The sequence below is a fragment of the Myxocyprinus asiaticus genome, chromosome 34 (genome assembly GCF_019703515.2).
Source record: "Myxocyprinus asiaticus isolate MX2 ecotype Aquarium Trade chromosome 34, UBuf_Myxa_2, whole genome shotgun sequence".
NCBI classification, from domain to species: domain Eukaryota; kingdom Metazoa; phylum Chordata; class Actinopteri; order Cypriniformes; family Catostomidae; genus Myxocyprinus; species Myxocyprinus asiaticus.
The window spans coordinates 19,607,969-19,624,383 of NC_059377.1; the positions used below are offsets into that span (position 1 = coordinate 19,607,969).

A 16,415-nucleotide genomic window follows, 5' to 3' on the forward strand; every position below is an offset into this window, starting at 1 on the left:
TTCCTCTTCCAAACACTGTTTCTCCAGCTCAAGAAAGAGTTCATCTGAGCTTGCCTCTGAGCTGGGGCAGGGGGAAGCACTAGGGGCCTCAGAGCCTCCAAATCCAACAGGAGGTGTCAAAAGGGGCCACTGTCCAGAGGAACTAAGTTGTTGTGTCTCCCAGTCCTGTAACTGTGATTCCTCTCCCTCTACCTCCCAAGATATACCACTAGTTTCACTGCTCTCAAGTTTTAACACTGCCTGCCAGTTTCTCTCCTCTATTTCTAGTCTCTCCTTTTCTTCTCTCTTTTTTTCCTCTCTCTCTGTCTCATCCTCCTCCTCTAACTCCTCTAGGATTCTGCGTTCATCCTCCTCAAAGCGAAGTTCTGATGCTGTCTTTTCTCTTAGCACTCCAGTAGGAGGGGGCCAGCCCAACAAACCATCCTCACCACCCTCTTGACTGATACATGGGGACAGCGGCAAACCCCCATAGTTAAATCCCTTGTAATTTTCTTGCAGAAAAGGTGATGGAGGATCCAACAGATACAGAGATTCCTCATCCAGGTCACTGTCCTCACAAATAACAGGGGGCAGTGGGGGCAGGATAGGGAACTTGTGGAGTACTCTTCCGTGCCCCAGGGTTCTTTTACTACCCCGCATACTGCGGGGCCAGGTACGGGCTTTAGTGGGGGGACAAAATATCGGTTTTGGAGGTATTAGTGGAGCTGTGTCTTGGTCATGTTCGAGCAATGGTGAGTCCCGTTCATTATCTGAGTTTCTAGCTGCATTGGTATCCCAGTTTTGTGGTTGTTCTTCTGATGCACTTCTAACACCGATTGGGGCTGGAGTTGGTTTGCTCTGCTCACCTTTCCCTGTCTCAGCAGGTTGAGAAATACTACGATTAGGTTGTGGTGAACTATCAGAGTCAGTCTGATTAAAAATAGTAGTCTCTAAGGGTGGTTGTCCTTTTGAGGGAGAGGGCAGAGCAGCAGGCTTGTGGGAGTGCAATTGTAGGGGATGTTTTTGCCTGAGTGGATGAGGGAAATGGGGGGGCATTGGGCTTATAGAGGGAGTGAAAGATGGAGAGCTGGAGACAGGGGGAGTTTGAGAACCTCCTGATGTGACAGGTGAGGGGGAGAAAGGTGCCAGAGGTGGTGATGATGTAGAAGGAATAGATGAGGCTAGTAAGGAGGGTAGAGGATGAAGAGGAGAAACTGGGATTCCAGCCCCAGAGAGACGCTTGTCTCCACTCTCTCCAGGTGAAAGCTCTAAACGTTCTGCAAACTCAGGGTAAGTAGAGGGCATAAAAGCTTTCCAGGAGCGCCGATTTGGATTGTCCTTCTTATCAATGCCCTGGTGGCGCCTTTTGGTCACAACAGCTGCTCCAACAGCAGCTGAATTTGATGCAGGAATAACCACTCCAGAGCCAACTCCTCCGACAGATGGCATACTCTGTGGGTCACCTGTGAGTTTCAGAGCATCAAAAATAACTCTTTCATCTAGCCTTTTCACACCTGCATCTGCAGGACCTCCTCGTGCAACAAATACCCCACCTATGTCAGCACCCAATGTCCCATTGCTGGAAAGTGTACTTCCCTCACCGCCCCCTGAGCCCAGAGTGCTGCGAGAGGGCTGGCTGAGTTTTGAGCCTTGATCAATCTGTTCATTGATGCGCATGGTGTCGTAAATTGAACGCTGGGGTACATAGCAGTCCTCAATGTATGCCTCCTCATCGTCGCCCTTCCCAAGGCACCTGGGGTTCTGCCGCAAGCAGTCCGGGCGGCTCAGAGGTTTTCCCATCCCAAACTACAGCGCCCTCAAGGGGCTGAGATGGGATGGTTACTAGTCCACAAACAAAGCCTGCAGTGACAATCAGTGAGCTGCTGAAACTATTTATGTACCTCACACATCAGTCCAATTTTAAAAGACACACAGTCATGCACCAAATTCTCAGGATACAATTATGTGTTATGATGCTTAAGATCCAGGGTAAACATCCATAAGTAAGAAAAGTTAGGAGGCTTTTATTCAGAGGTACATGGTGACATCTGCACTCACATGGCTGAAATACATTAAAATAGTCTCTGTTGCACAGATGAATCTTTGCAGCAGCATATTATGAAAAATATACAAAAGAATGGCAAAACTGCCACTATTTGAGTCAGATATGCAAAGTCCAGGACAGAAGGATAACATCCATTGTGGACAATATTCCTTTTGTTTCTCTTCTGAACAGCTGAGTCCTAACCCTCAAAACAAGAACCAAATCCAAAATCCTATCCTTCCTTACTGCCGCTTCCTTTTGACTCTATTTCCCGCTGCAATAACAGGAAAATCAAAGAGGGGCTTCAGCTACTTTTACCATGTCCGAGAACAGCATCCAAAGCTGTATGAGGCTCCTTTTAAGGTGAGAACTCCACACGCTGTTACATAAAACAGTTCGAAAAAGAAAAGCAAAAAGTTCCAGTGAAGAGATTTTGTCTCTCATATCCCTTTTCTTCTAAGCACATAAATTCAAATAGATAATTCTTTGGAAATATTGCCAAAAAAAGACGGCAATATTGTTTGACAAAAGGATGGCCCTGAAAATGTACTCAATAAACGCTTTTTTTTTCTCTAATGGCACGTATTTAAATACACAATCATACAATGTAACAGACTCTCTTCCGACAGTCCTACTAGTGTTCTTGCAGTGTATTCTTTATTAATTTCTTCCTCCTCGTTTTAATCCTATAATGAAGCATTAATAGAGCATGTCAGGAAGAGAAGCCATCTGCGCCTGAAATACATCATCCTCTTCTTTTATCCAGTCCTGTTTAGCAGCAGAGCACGAGGGAGTAAAATCAATGAAATTCAACACTCTTTGTGACATGGTTATTTCACACACACACACACACACACACACACGAAAAAACACTTTCTCCTTTCCAATTCTTTCAGCCAGAGCTTGGGGGACAATCCAAGGATCTAAAAGGTGTCTATGTCCAGAATGGTTAAGGGAATAGAGATCCAGTGAACGTTGAAGTCCGGTGCAGCCAGGGAGAAAGTAGAGAGACAAGGGACTATATCCAGAAGGCAGAGACCCAGACAGAGATTCATTCCAAGCGCTGCCTTGCACTCCAGGCACTGTGTTTTCCAGACAATCCACGGACACGCTCCCTCTGCTCTTATTTTCCCTTTTACGATATTCCAAACACTATGCTTTACGCAAGTTATTCTTTTCTCTGATGTCTTGAGGAGACTTTCTTTCTCATACACGTTTTTTTGGTGTCTGTTCTAAGGCTACTACACAGCTGAAATGGTTTGCAGCTGCTAAAAAAATCTCCCACTTTTCCTCTCTCGCTCACTCCCCCTTCTCTCTCTCTCTCTCTCTCTCTCTCATACACACTCTGCCTCTCTTTTTTTTCCTCTTGCTCTTTCTCCCCTTTCTTTCTTTTTTTCTTTCTCTCTCTCTCTGTTTTTGTTTGAATCCAGCTCTGTTTGTTCTGTTTCCTGCTATGGTATTAAAACACAGGAAGTGGTCCAATCATGCCGGTTTCCTCTTCCAAAAAAGCCCACGAGACCAGGCTATGGGAGTGAGCACAAGATAAATTGAGTGGGAGGAGGGACCATGAAGTCAGTAGGAGTGACCAATCCGGGGATTTAACGTGTTTCTGCAGTATCACTGGATAACGGGAGCTGCTTATCGCATACTAAGCAATATACAAACCACCTTTGTAAACGAAACGCATATTATTGATAAAGATGGGCTACATGCTCTCAACTAAGAGTTTCTTTTAGGATGTGTGCAGTCATCCAGTGATTCAACTGTGTGAGTGATACAGACTTTTTAGTTTGTGACTGTTGTAATCCAAACCCGAATCAGAAGAGATAAATACTCCCATTTAAAAGACCGCAAATGCCTTAGGCAAAGAAGAAACTAGAGAAGAAAAAAAAACAACAAATACAAAAAAAACAACAGAAAAAGATGACTAAAGTGGGAGTGGTCATGCTGAAAGAAGAGGGAGGGTGAGAGGGAAACAAGGAAATAACGGCTGCCTTTTTTCCACCTTCAAATACACTGCCATACGTGGAAGCGAAAATCCCCTACACACATTCCCTCTCACTGTTTTGCCCCCTCCCTCCCTTCTTTTACAGACGTGCCCTCTGTAACTGTGCAAAACAATACAGGAGGACATACAAAAGTCTGCCATATTCACACACCCCACTTGTGCATTCCCGTCTGCTACTCTTCTGTAACACAATCTTGTCAGGACAGAGTGTGAGGGGGCTGGGGCCTCTGACAAGTGGCTTCAGAAAAACTGAACATAAAATGAAAATGAATGAAATTTCCACCTAGAGGTGACCACAGAAAGAATGGGATAAAATGAGAATACAATAAGTAGTAGCTTTTCACTTTTTCTATGTGTATGTTGTGTTTTGCACAAAAGCTTGTTGTTTTATTGCACAGACCAAAACACTGTCTATCCTTCCTTCAAAGTTTAAAAGCTTTGGCAGACACTAGATCCTGAACACATGCCTGCCTATTCTTCGTAGCACTCTGTCCAAAATGCACACACTCGCATCAAAGGGGGGAGGGGCTTTCTTCCTCAGTGATCTAACTGTTGCTCTGAGCCACCACACTCCCCGTGGCCTGCATGTCAAGCAAGTTAAATACTCTGTCTTTCAGATAAACTCTCTTTCCCCCTCTATGTCAGTTGGGTTGCAGCTGTCATGCCTGCTTCCAACACAACCCTCCCTACAGAAACAAAAGGGATTTGTTGCCCATTTTGTTGGTGCTTGTGCTCTCTCCCTTGACCCACATCAAACTGTTTCTAAGACCGTTATTACTCGGCTAATATGAAATGGGACACATGTGCATCCCTGATGCAACTGGAGGATAGCCAATTCATTTGTACGCACTGTGTCAAAATAAAATAATGCTGTAAGAGAGGGTTTCTTAACCTTTTGAATTTTCCATGACTTTTCGGGTGTTTGATTATTGGATGAGAATTTCTAAAATTCTTTGATTGTATTGTAACAAAACATTATATCAAAAGCTACTCTTATCAGTGCACTTCCTGATACTAATTTAATTCATGACTGCTTGGCTGATGTATCCCCCACTCTTCTTTTCCTCATTCTTTTAGTAACTGGTCCTTTGGCCAGTCACGCCTAGTTAAAGAGTCACAGTCCAGACAGGAAGAGGGAGGGGTTCAAGCCCTAAAATCCCCAAAAGAGACTGTGAACTGTGAAAAGTGCTGCTAGTGCTGTGTGTCTTGCTGCACTGAAAAAAACTAAACTATAGACTGGAAGTTACTCAGCAAAACAAGCATGAGACAGAGAACATTATTGACTTTAGAGGGCAATTTGTTTGCTTCAGCAGAGCACCTGTTGATATTGTTTTCCCTCTTTCTCTTTGTCCCGTTTTACTCTTGCCCACTCCCTTTCTCTCCCTCCCTTAATGCACGAAAAGTGAAAAGTACTCAAAGCCTTATCTGTTTTGGTTCTTCATCAACCCCCCACTTCATCTCTCGATCCCTGTGGCACATTGGTTGCCTCTCACTGGTTTTGTCTATCTCGGCAGTAGATTTATAATTAACTACCAGGTTTCACCTGAACAACTCAATGTGTGCATTGTTCTCTTTTACCGCCACAGACACAAAGACACAAAGAGAGGAATACAAATACTCCTCCACAGACTGATTGAGGAGTCTGATCATGGCACAAAATTAGAGCAATAAAATAGTTTTTGAATGCATGATTGAATGTTTTTACTATTGTATTAGCATTAACTTTCCTGTTGCAATAGTGTTATATAACTGAAACGATGTGTAAAAAAACAAAACATGCCTATGTTTGATATGGCAACCATTTTCTTTTGTACTTAATACTTAATAGTCTATTTGAGATGAACTTGTGGATTGGTGTGCTGTGAAGTTAAGGTGAGGTGGCAGAAAACTTATTTTCCCACAGCCAGTCATTACATTGATTATTATCTTGGTAATTATTTCTAAACATAAATGGGGCAACACTGTTTACATAAAGCTCCTATTTATTTCTGTTGATGAGTTAATCGAGACTAACTGGAAGGGAAAATGGGCTATTCTATGGAATGCCACAGTAATGCACAACAGCTGAAACAATATAAGGCAATGGGAACAGCTAGAGAGGGCATGACATAACACATACACACAAATGCCAGTGATATATAGCACAGGATCAAATTAGAAGTCTTCAGATTAGTCTAATCATGTTATCCTAATTTAATCAACCCCTTAGCGCAAAAAACAAACCAAGAAAATGAGCATACTGACATGATGTTAAATTCGAAGCAGTTTTACTCAAAGGTGGTATTTGCTACAAAGAATCTTTGCAGAAAAAGAATGAAAATTACACCAGCATGACATCAGAGATCATGGATGCTGCATTTACATTTTGACCATATGCAAAAAAAATGTTACATTCACTTAAGACATAACCGACGGTGTTTACATTAATTACCCACCAAGACGCTCTTGGCTGTCAGTCAGCATATGTCAGCACTTTTTAGCAGTCCTAATAAGTGATTAACATCAACAGCAATGAACATACTTTACATGCCATTGTTCTTAGAAATATCAATAAACATCACAAAAATTGTCTACAATTAATTCTTCCAAGGAAAAGACGACTCACAAGAACAAGAAGATTTACACACAAGAATTCCCATGCAAGAATTCATTCACCAACCTGAGCACTACCAAATGAAGATTTCACAACTGAGCCCACTGTCTGATAAAGATATTTAATTATACTGGTTAAGACTTTATTCCACAAAGAATTTTACATGCTCTATAGAGTAAACATCTATTTAGAATATTCCTGTACATGTGCTTACGGATAAATTAAAACATGCTCATTCTTTTACTGCTATTCTCTTCTGGAAATACTAGAAAGGCTCGCTCTTGCAATTTATTCCACTGCATTTTGCCAATTCTGCACATGTAATTTAACTAAATACTGTAATTATCATTGATGTCCTCCTCATTATGGTAAAGTGTGCACACAATAGGCTTCGAGCATATCATAAATATTTCTAATAGACTTTGAGCTTTCACCCATTCGAAAACGTATTTATGCTCATTTATTTTCAAGTTTGAAATGTCTCCTTGCTACAAATGCGTGCGTGACATCTTGTATCTCCAGAATAACGTTGTTATACATGCACAGATATCATTTTATCAGATATGATTTTGATGTCAGAAATACGAGGAAAATCGGATATGAGTGTTTAGACAAAGATCAGATATCCATATATCAGATATGTATCGGATTAAAAACCAGATATGGAAATGGCTCACAAAAGTTGCTGTTTACACGCATGCAACAAGCTCTGATCTGTGGTAGATATCTGTGAAAAAAATCGGAATGAACCCTTTTCACATATCTGCGTTCACGAAGCGGAAGTCATCATAGTTGGATAAACTTGAATAGCAGTGAATGGGGGACCACAGCAAATTTATTTTTTGCTGACTCATTTGCTCCAACAGCAAAAGAAAAAAAATCAGCGATTACACTTTCACTGCATTGGAAAAGATTATAAATATATAGAGCGATGGATAACAGCAGTAAGAAGAGAGAAACAGGCCAAATTTTCTGTCACTCTCTCAGCAGCTGTTTTAGAAGTCTCATCTCAGCAATGGTAACTGATTTTTTAAAACTTATTCCAGGGTAATATAATACAAAGTACAATGTTATAAATGTACACTAAATATTGGTAAAATTGGAAATATAAAAAAGTTTGCTATATTTACTTTTAAGGCGGAAACACGTTTTAACAGGTCTGTGAAAAGGGTCCATTGGTTGACAGTGTAAATGCGGCCAGAAAGTCACCACAAAATAAACTTAACCACAAAAAGCTGTCTGGCTAACACAGACATATCCTCATCAGAACTACAGAGTGCCAGTCAGGTAATACAGTCATCAAACTAGTCTCAATTAAAAATTAAAATAGGATTTAAGATTTATGCAGGTTTAAGTATACATCATTATATTACAACACAGAGCTGTTTTGTGAATCCCAAAAAATAAGAAAAAAATATATATATACACTTTGCATTAAAAAAAAGCCTATTTTTTGGACCATTGTTTGTACCAAAACAATATTATGCAATAAAATAATAATATCAAATAATAATAATACAATTTAGTAATTAGTTGAATAATATCAAATTTACAAATTATGAAAACTGAGGAGGAACATTTAGATCTGCTAAAGCCCTCTAACAATATTCAACACAGATATGAAAACAATGGTCATATAGAAATGTCATTTTACTTAACAATGCACTGAAATTCAATTTTCTTTAAAAAAAAAAAAAAATTATATATATATAGTCTTTCTCTATAAAGTATCATCCTATTCAGTAAAGAAAATTAGTCATGCAAATATTGTGAATTTGCACACAGTAGCCAGTGCAGGAGCCAGATTTTTGTGCACATAATCATTGGCAAAAGAAGAAAAAAAGAGTTGATGCTGTTCGTGATTGAGAGGGCTGACTCACAGCTGTTTCATGTATCACTGTTTTTACGAGCACTACGGACCCTGAACTGATGAGACACGCCTGTTTGACACTTCAAGAATAGTGAATAAAAACTTTTCAGCACATTTTTGTCGAACGTTCAATTTCATAATTGATTTCTCTTTTGTTGCCAAAGATGTGCGTATGTGCTGACAACATTTCTGTCACAACTGCGATCTTTTTTTTACATCTGTAGATTTGACCGCACTCCACACAACTAAGCAATTTATATAAGTAAATTTTATTTATATAGCACCTTTCAAGAACAGACGTCACAAAGTGCTTCACACTAAAATACAAAAAACTAATAAGAAACAGAGTAACAGACATTAAATGCAGACAACCGCATAAAAACATGAAAAAAGACAAACGATATTTAAACAAAAGCAAGTCTAAACAAGTGGGTCTTTAGCTGCTTTTTAAAAGTGTCAACAGTGTCCACAGATCTTAACTCTAATGGAAGGGAGTTCCAAAGTTTAGGAGCTACAACCTCAAAAGCACAGTCTCCTTTTGTCTTGAGCCTAGAGCAAGGAACAACCAGCAAACCCTGATCATAGGACCTCAGATTCCTAATATAAATACATTTGATTGAAAAAGACGTGATCAAATGCTCACCTAAACAGTGCGATCCATGTTTAGGAAAGCAGTGTAACTAAACTAACACCAGAAAAGTTTAAATACATGTTCTGGTCTGGATAACTGATGATGGCTGATAGCTGTTGCACGTGCCAATGAGTGCTGTTAAACCAAAATCTTTCTAGTAAGTCAGTCCACTGTCTGCCATCTTTGTAACTCTCCCTGGAGACTATTTCCAGTCAAGACAGTTTAGCTCCAATTTACTTGAATGGGGACACACTGAAATCTCAAAAATGGTTGGCCAAGATTATGATCAAAGAACATATTTCAAATCAGCAGTAAAATTGGTCAACGCTAGTATCATAAATTGTGCTTATTTACCTCAGATTACCCTAAAAACGCAATTTTCCCGGCTTGTATAGCTAATGCGCATGCACATTCTCGAGATGATTGACAGGTGATGTCTGTATTTAAAAGGTTACTGGCTCTTTTACCTGTAAGGCAGGATTTCCTTTCTACATCCATTGACCATTGGGTGCTAGAGCTTCTTGGTTGGGTGTTTCAGTTTCTCCCATTCATTTTAATAGAAGTGGCCCGTCTCTGCTAAATAGTCTCTGGTTAAACTCACTGTTGATTGCTGAGGCTTGCGCCTGCGAAAGCTGAGTTTTGCACAGAGAGCGCTCTGGTATTTCAGATGGTGAGGCAATCTGATCAAAAATCAGTTGGAGGGCCAGACAAAGATGACTGGCGGGCCAGATTTGGCCCGCGGGCTGCCAGTTGACTAGCCTTGCCCTAAGGTTTGGGTGGGGGTAGGGCAGGTTGTGACAGTCTCTGTTGTTATTATTGTGCAGGAAAGAATGCGATTATAAATTGTGTACAAAGAAAGAGATAAAAATAAACTGGCAGGAGTGAGGAAGGGATGAAAAGTGTAAAGGGAGCAAAGATATAAGCGGCGAGTGTGAGGACAGCACTGACAGTGCAATGTGATTTAAAAGCCATTCCCCCTCATCCCAACAGCCCTGTGAAGGAATTCCGAGTTGGACGAGGGGCCCTCGTTTTTCTCCTCTTCGTCTCGCCCCGCTGACTCAGGGCTCAGCTGCTCTTGGATAGGGCAACAAGGGAACATAGGGGATGAGAATTTTAGGGAGAGGGGGCAACCACACCCTGCTTTTGTGCATGTGTGTGAGTGTGTTTGCAGGATTCAGGGTGGGGTGACAGCTGGGATGCCGGACACTCCAAATGGACTGGAATTAGAAACATTCTCACACATGGACCTGTGGGCACACTACATACAAACACACCTTGAGTGTCTATATATCACCCTTTAGCACACGTAAACCTACTGTTAAAAATTAGAATATGTTTAGACAGGAAACACTCAGAAACTGTAAAACATTGGATACATTTCACATTAATGTTTGAATTACGGCTGGATGATATAGCTAAAAAAAAGGCTTCCATTAACATTTTCAAGTGATGATAAATCAGAATTTTATAATAGATTCACTGAAACAGATAGTTTGAACTAATTCATGGAAATTACACGAACTTACCAACTCAAATGCCGTTTTTGCTACCGAGGTTTAAAAGAAAACTCTCTAAAAAGACTCTTAAAATATCGTAACACTCTCATTCTTGTGAGTTGCAGAACAAGGAAGGATCACGAAACTAGTCCTGACACTTAATGGAAACGAAATGGCCAAGTAAAAAGTGCATTAAAATCACTGAAATAGTCACAATGTATATCAAATGTTATATCACCAGCAAAATAAATCTGAATACATTGCAATATTCACTATATTGCATAGACATACTTTGAATGGTCGCTTCCCTGCCTGGGATCCACGATGTCTCAATAAGCTCATTGTTGAAAAGCTAAACAATGAGACTGACAAATCTGACACCTACTCTTAATACCCCGTGCCCCCCAGCTACCCCAATGGAGCTTACACAACAGACAAATCTCTCAGACACACACAGAATCACCCTCCCACTTTCCCCCCTATGAGCAATGACATCATTTTGGATTTGGTGTCTTTGAAATGGAGTCTGGTTGGCGAAAATGAGAGCAGACCATCTCACAGCAGACGAACAGCCTGTGGCCAAATTTACATTAAAATATTTCACTACTAAGTGTTATGCAAAGGCAGAAAATGAAATCGAGAGAAATCGTATATGATGAAAGAGGATGGAAAAATAGTCAAGCACTGGCAGTCGAGTTCATAGAATTTTTCCCTAACAAATTTTATTCCTCTCTCTCTCCCTCCCCTTTCTAATGAATGAGATCCCATTCCACAGCTCCCTAAAAATAACCCCTAGACTTCATAGACATGAACTCTGTCTGAATGTCTTATACATTGTGCTGCCTAAAGCTCAGTGATTGAACTGTATTGACCAAACACCCACATTAGCTTTACTTCAGCCCATTTTGGAATCAACCATTTTTTATTCTTCTAGGCCACATTCTACCCTCTATTCACACAAAGACAATCATTCCTTCTCTGTCCCTCTCTCTCCCTGTCTCTCTGCGCTCTGAAACACGACTATTCAACCTGCTTTCTTTTAGCACCCATGAAAAAATGAGAGAAAGAATAAAAAACAGAAGCAGAGATGACGAGTGATGGCATGTATTCAGTGGACCATATCTGAAAGGCTTTATTGGACAGCTAGGTCTTTAAACAGTGAGATGAGATGAGGTAGGAGTGAAGCTATGAGAAAAGCTAGTGGGCAGACAGTGAGAAGAAAAACAGAATACTCAAAAATAGAAAAAGTGTGAGGAAAAGGAAAAAAAAAAAATCTCTGTTTAGTCAGAACCTTAGAACCATTTCTTATTATTTAGCATTCCTGAATTGGCTTTATGGTTCTTGGGAGATTACAAAACGTTCTTGATGCTACATTATAGGTTCTTTAAATTAGCTCTCCAGTGACATCACCGAAACTTATAAAGGATCTCATCAGTAGGGCCCCTATGATTTCCGCGTTGCGGAAAACGCTGACGGAATCGCAGAGTCCATTCATAAAAATGGAATTACAAATTAAAAATAAATAAATAAATAAATAATCAATAGTGTGATGATTAAACAACAAAATGCTGAGATTTAATTAAACAAACAGCCTATATGGTCTGCATGAGCTTCAAGAGTAAGTGAATGTGAGAAGCCACTGCTCATACACTAACTGCATCATTAACTTCACGTGTGCTCTGTGTGTATTAATGACAAAGAGCAGAACACTTTATTCACTGTGAAGCGCGTAGCACATGCAGACTATACATTTATTAGGCTTAGGATCGATGCCTTTTTCACGCATTGATAACTGGAAAATTTTTCCCAATGATTGTCGATATATATCTGGATTTATTTCAGATATAAATTGGGCTGCTCGTTGCACAATAGTCTTTGTCTTTTCAAACATATTTCTCAACATATAAAAACACTAATAAAGTGTGAGTGGCAAGGTAAATTAAAAGGTAACGCACACTGGACACGTCTGGTGGACGACATGGCGCATTCTTAAATTAGACACAATTATTTATTTTCTACAAAAGGTACACACACACCGGCAATGCTCAGTATCAACATTCTGAAGTGCCATGGAGTGCAACTCCATGACTAGTTTTCCATTAAATTCGACCAAAATCATTATCAAAGGACAAAGATTATTTACTCTAGCCATCACTGGATGATCTATTCTGAACACGTATCTTTCATAGATCCTTAACAATGTATTTTTAGTTACAAGCATGATGTTTTGTGGTTTGACAGCTTGAATAAAAGACCTATTCAAGGCTACATACAGAGAAATTGCATAATAAACATCGCCATTTTTAATCATTCAGTTTGCGCAGTTACACCAATTTCACTAACCTGCAAACTCATTAACGTCACTTTGTTCATTCTTGAAGAAGTACCAAAACTTTCGTAACTTTTTATTAAGTGGATTTCATAGGACCCCACATCAGGCTGTAACCCTCTTTTTAGAACCTTTATTTTTAAGGGTAAAGTAGTCTAATTCAAAACAGAGATTACATTTAACATAAAACGATTTTAACAAATCATGCACTGATGCAGAGCTCATTCTGCGAATCAGTGCTGTTATGATGTGTTATGATCCGTTGTACTGTTAGATTTAGCTCACTTTCCATCACCACAGTGACATCTCTGATGAGCTCTTAGTGTCTGTACTGGGCCGACAAGACAAGTGAACAGACACAAGAGACATGTCACAGCCACAAGATTTTGAGGACACTTTAAATGATACAACCAAATTCTCAAACTAACTTGCTAAATGTTGATGCTTTTTAAAAGTACAAAAGTTAAAAGGCCCTCACTGGGCTACCTCAATACCACTAACATCATTTTATACAAGTCATACTGTTGTTGCTGAGCAATCAAACATGGCTGAGGAAGCAATGATTTAGACTCAGCAAGGTATATTTTGTACAAAAGCATTGATTCACTCTCTACTGCTCCTGGAGGTCTCACACCCCCACCACGTCCGTCATATCCTCGTCTCCACTTCCTTCCCACTACCACCTACACTTCTTCACTCTCTCCTTTCTTTCACCACCCCCAAGAGGCATGAGTAACAGAGATACGGACATTTCATCAGACAGCAAGGAGAAGGAACGTGAACTCTAGCATCCCACTCTGAGGAGTAAGAACTAATGTTTCTCTCCTTCCTTCACCACATCATATGAAGCATGACAGGAGGAGAACAGCAAGAACATGTTGAGAAATTAGATTTATCAAGGGGGAGAGCTTATTCCCAGCAGTTATACAAATATTAAACTTAAAACGTACAGATCTTGACACATTTTACTTGTGTTTCTCTCATAAAACCTTCTCTGGAGGCAGGAGCTCAGAGAGTAAATGTGCTTAAAATCTAATAGCGTTGTAGATTTTTAGAAGTTAAATTTAATGCAGATATGACCACCTGAGAGAAAATGGCTCTATATGACAACTTATTCTCCAGACAAATATTAGCTTGATGTCATTTACACAATTAGGACATGCTCATGGATCAAAATCATTTGCTGCCTCTGGAACATGAACCTATTTGCCAAACTTTGCCCATGTATTTAAAGGTGTAGGATTAGCCAGGGGCCATCACCTTATTGACATGAAGTGCCATTTTTAATATTTCTTGTTAATCACTGTGCCGACCACCCCCCCTTTACAGATGGGCTGGTTTAAGTATTTCTGTAACTGCTGATCTCCTTGGAATTTCACGCATGACAGTCTCTAGAATTTACTCAGAATCGTGCCAAAAAAAAAAATCCAGTTCTGTGGACAGAAATGCCTTGTAGATGAGAGAGGTCAACAGAGAATGGCCAGACTGGTTCGAACTGACAAAGTCTACGGTAACTCAGATAATCGCTCTGTACAATTGTGGTGAGAAGAATGGCATCTTAGAATGCTATTCTAAGATGCGAGTTGGTACTGTTTTGGTGGCACGAGGGGGACCTACACAATATTAGGCAGGTGGTTTTAATGTTGTGGCTGATCGGTGTATAACAGTGGCTTTGTGTTTAAACACCAAGTTACACAGTTTACTAAAAGCCCCCAAAAATGGGCATATCTGTCCCTACCTTAAATTCCTGAAGCTGCTGTTTGATGACCTCGACCTCTGTACCCACGATAGCCTGTGTGTTCAGCACCTCTTCGGCCCGTCCCAGTAACCCCTGCAACTCAGCTAGCTGGGCATAGAACTCCTTCACACGCTCCTCTGCTGCTTCTATAAGTGCCAGACGGTTCTGGCCTCGCTCCGCCAGCTTGCCTGCCTGTCTGCTCAGGGCCTCAGTCTCCCTCCTTAGGGCCAGAAGATCTGGAGAGCTTCCCTCTCTACGCAGCATAGTAGTGCATTCTCCACCATGACCCTCCAGCTCAGCACGTAGGGCATTGAGTCGGTTCAGGAAACCTCTGACAGCCTCAGCCTGTGAGGCCAAGGAGTCTGCGTCTCGCCCCACGGGGCTGAGACTGTCAAGCTCATCGTCCAAATCAGCCAGGCGGGAGAAAACGTCCCGGACATGTGACTGGACCTCTCCCACACCCTGTAGCCGGGACTCCAGGGATGAGCAGCATTGCTCAGTCTGTGGGAGAAAAAGAGGGTATATATGGTTTAGCGCAAGTAGGTGAATGCAGTTTTATATTTTATATGAGATTATATTTTATAATTTTGCAGTGTGTGTGATTAGAAAATAATGACATGCACAATTTTTTCAATGTCATAATTCCTCCAAAAAATTTAAACGCTATTGCTATGTGGTGCTATCAAAATATTGCTCTGTTTGTTTGGGCTTCCTGATCAGCCCAACATTGGCACAACCTATGCCATAAGTTTGGGACTAATGGCATTTAACCCTAATGTTTTCTCAGTCAATGAAAGACAGGAGGAGATCCCCCTGGTAAACTGCTTGAATACAGTAATTTTTTTGTACTTTTGTTTGGTGACGCCTGTAGCACAAAGATTACACATTTCACATTAAAACTTTCATTTTGGGTTAGTTTACCCCAAAATGAAAATTCTCTCATCATTTACTCACCTTCATGAAATCTAAGATGTATATGACATTTTTCTTCTGCAGAACACAAATGAAGATTTTTAGAAGAATATCTCAGCTCTGTAGGTTCATACAATGCAAGGGAATGGTGATCAGGTATTTGAAACTCCAAAAAGGAAATAAAGTCAGCATAAACATAATCCATCAGACTCCAGTGGTTTAATCAATGTCTTCTGAAGTGATCCAGTTGGTTTTGGTTGAGAACAGACCAAAATATAACTCCTTTTTCACTGCATATCTTGGTGATCATGATTTCAAGATCGATTACACTTCCTGTAGTGCCATTTCGTACTCTGCGTATGCGTCAAGCACTAGGAAGTGCAACCGACCTTGAAATCATGATCACATAAATCAAAGACTAATGTCAAGATGTACAGTGAAAAAGGAGTTATATTTTGGTTTGTTCTCACCCAAAACCAACTGGGTCGCTTCAGTTATCCAATAGAGTCTTATGGATTACTTTAATGCCGACTTTATCTCCTTTTTGGAACTTTTGTAGTTCTGGTCACCGTTCACTTGCATTGTATGTACCTACAGAGCTGAGATATTTTACTAAAAATCTTCGTTTGTGTTCAGAAGAAAAAAGAAAGTCATACACATCTGGGATAGCATGAGGGTGAGTAAATGATGAGAGAATTTTTATTTTTGGGTGAACGATCCCTTTAAAAGGACAAAAATTATCTACTTAGATATTTACAAATGTGCAAGCCAAATCTGGACCAACAGCCAGTGTGGAAGATTCTGTCTACTTTCAG

At 40.3% G+C, this 16,415-nt stretch overlaps 1 protein-coding gene across 17 annotated transcripts in view; it reads right to left on the minus strand.

Moving 5' to 3' along the window:
- Positions 1-16,415, minus strand: part of macf1a (microtubule actin crosslinking factor 1a) — a 217,384-nt gene that overhangs the window by 44,795 nt on the left and 156,174 nt on the right. For all 17 annotated transcript variants that reach the window (XM_051670241.1, XM_051670235.1, XM_051670237.1 and 14 more), the window contains one exon: positions 14,689-15,189. In XM_051670241.1, coding sequence (XP_051526201.1) covers positions 14,689-15,189 — 501 coding nt within the window. The remainder of the gene's footprint in view (positions 1-14,688; positions 15,190-16,415) is intronic.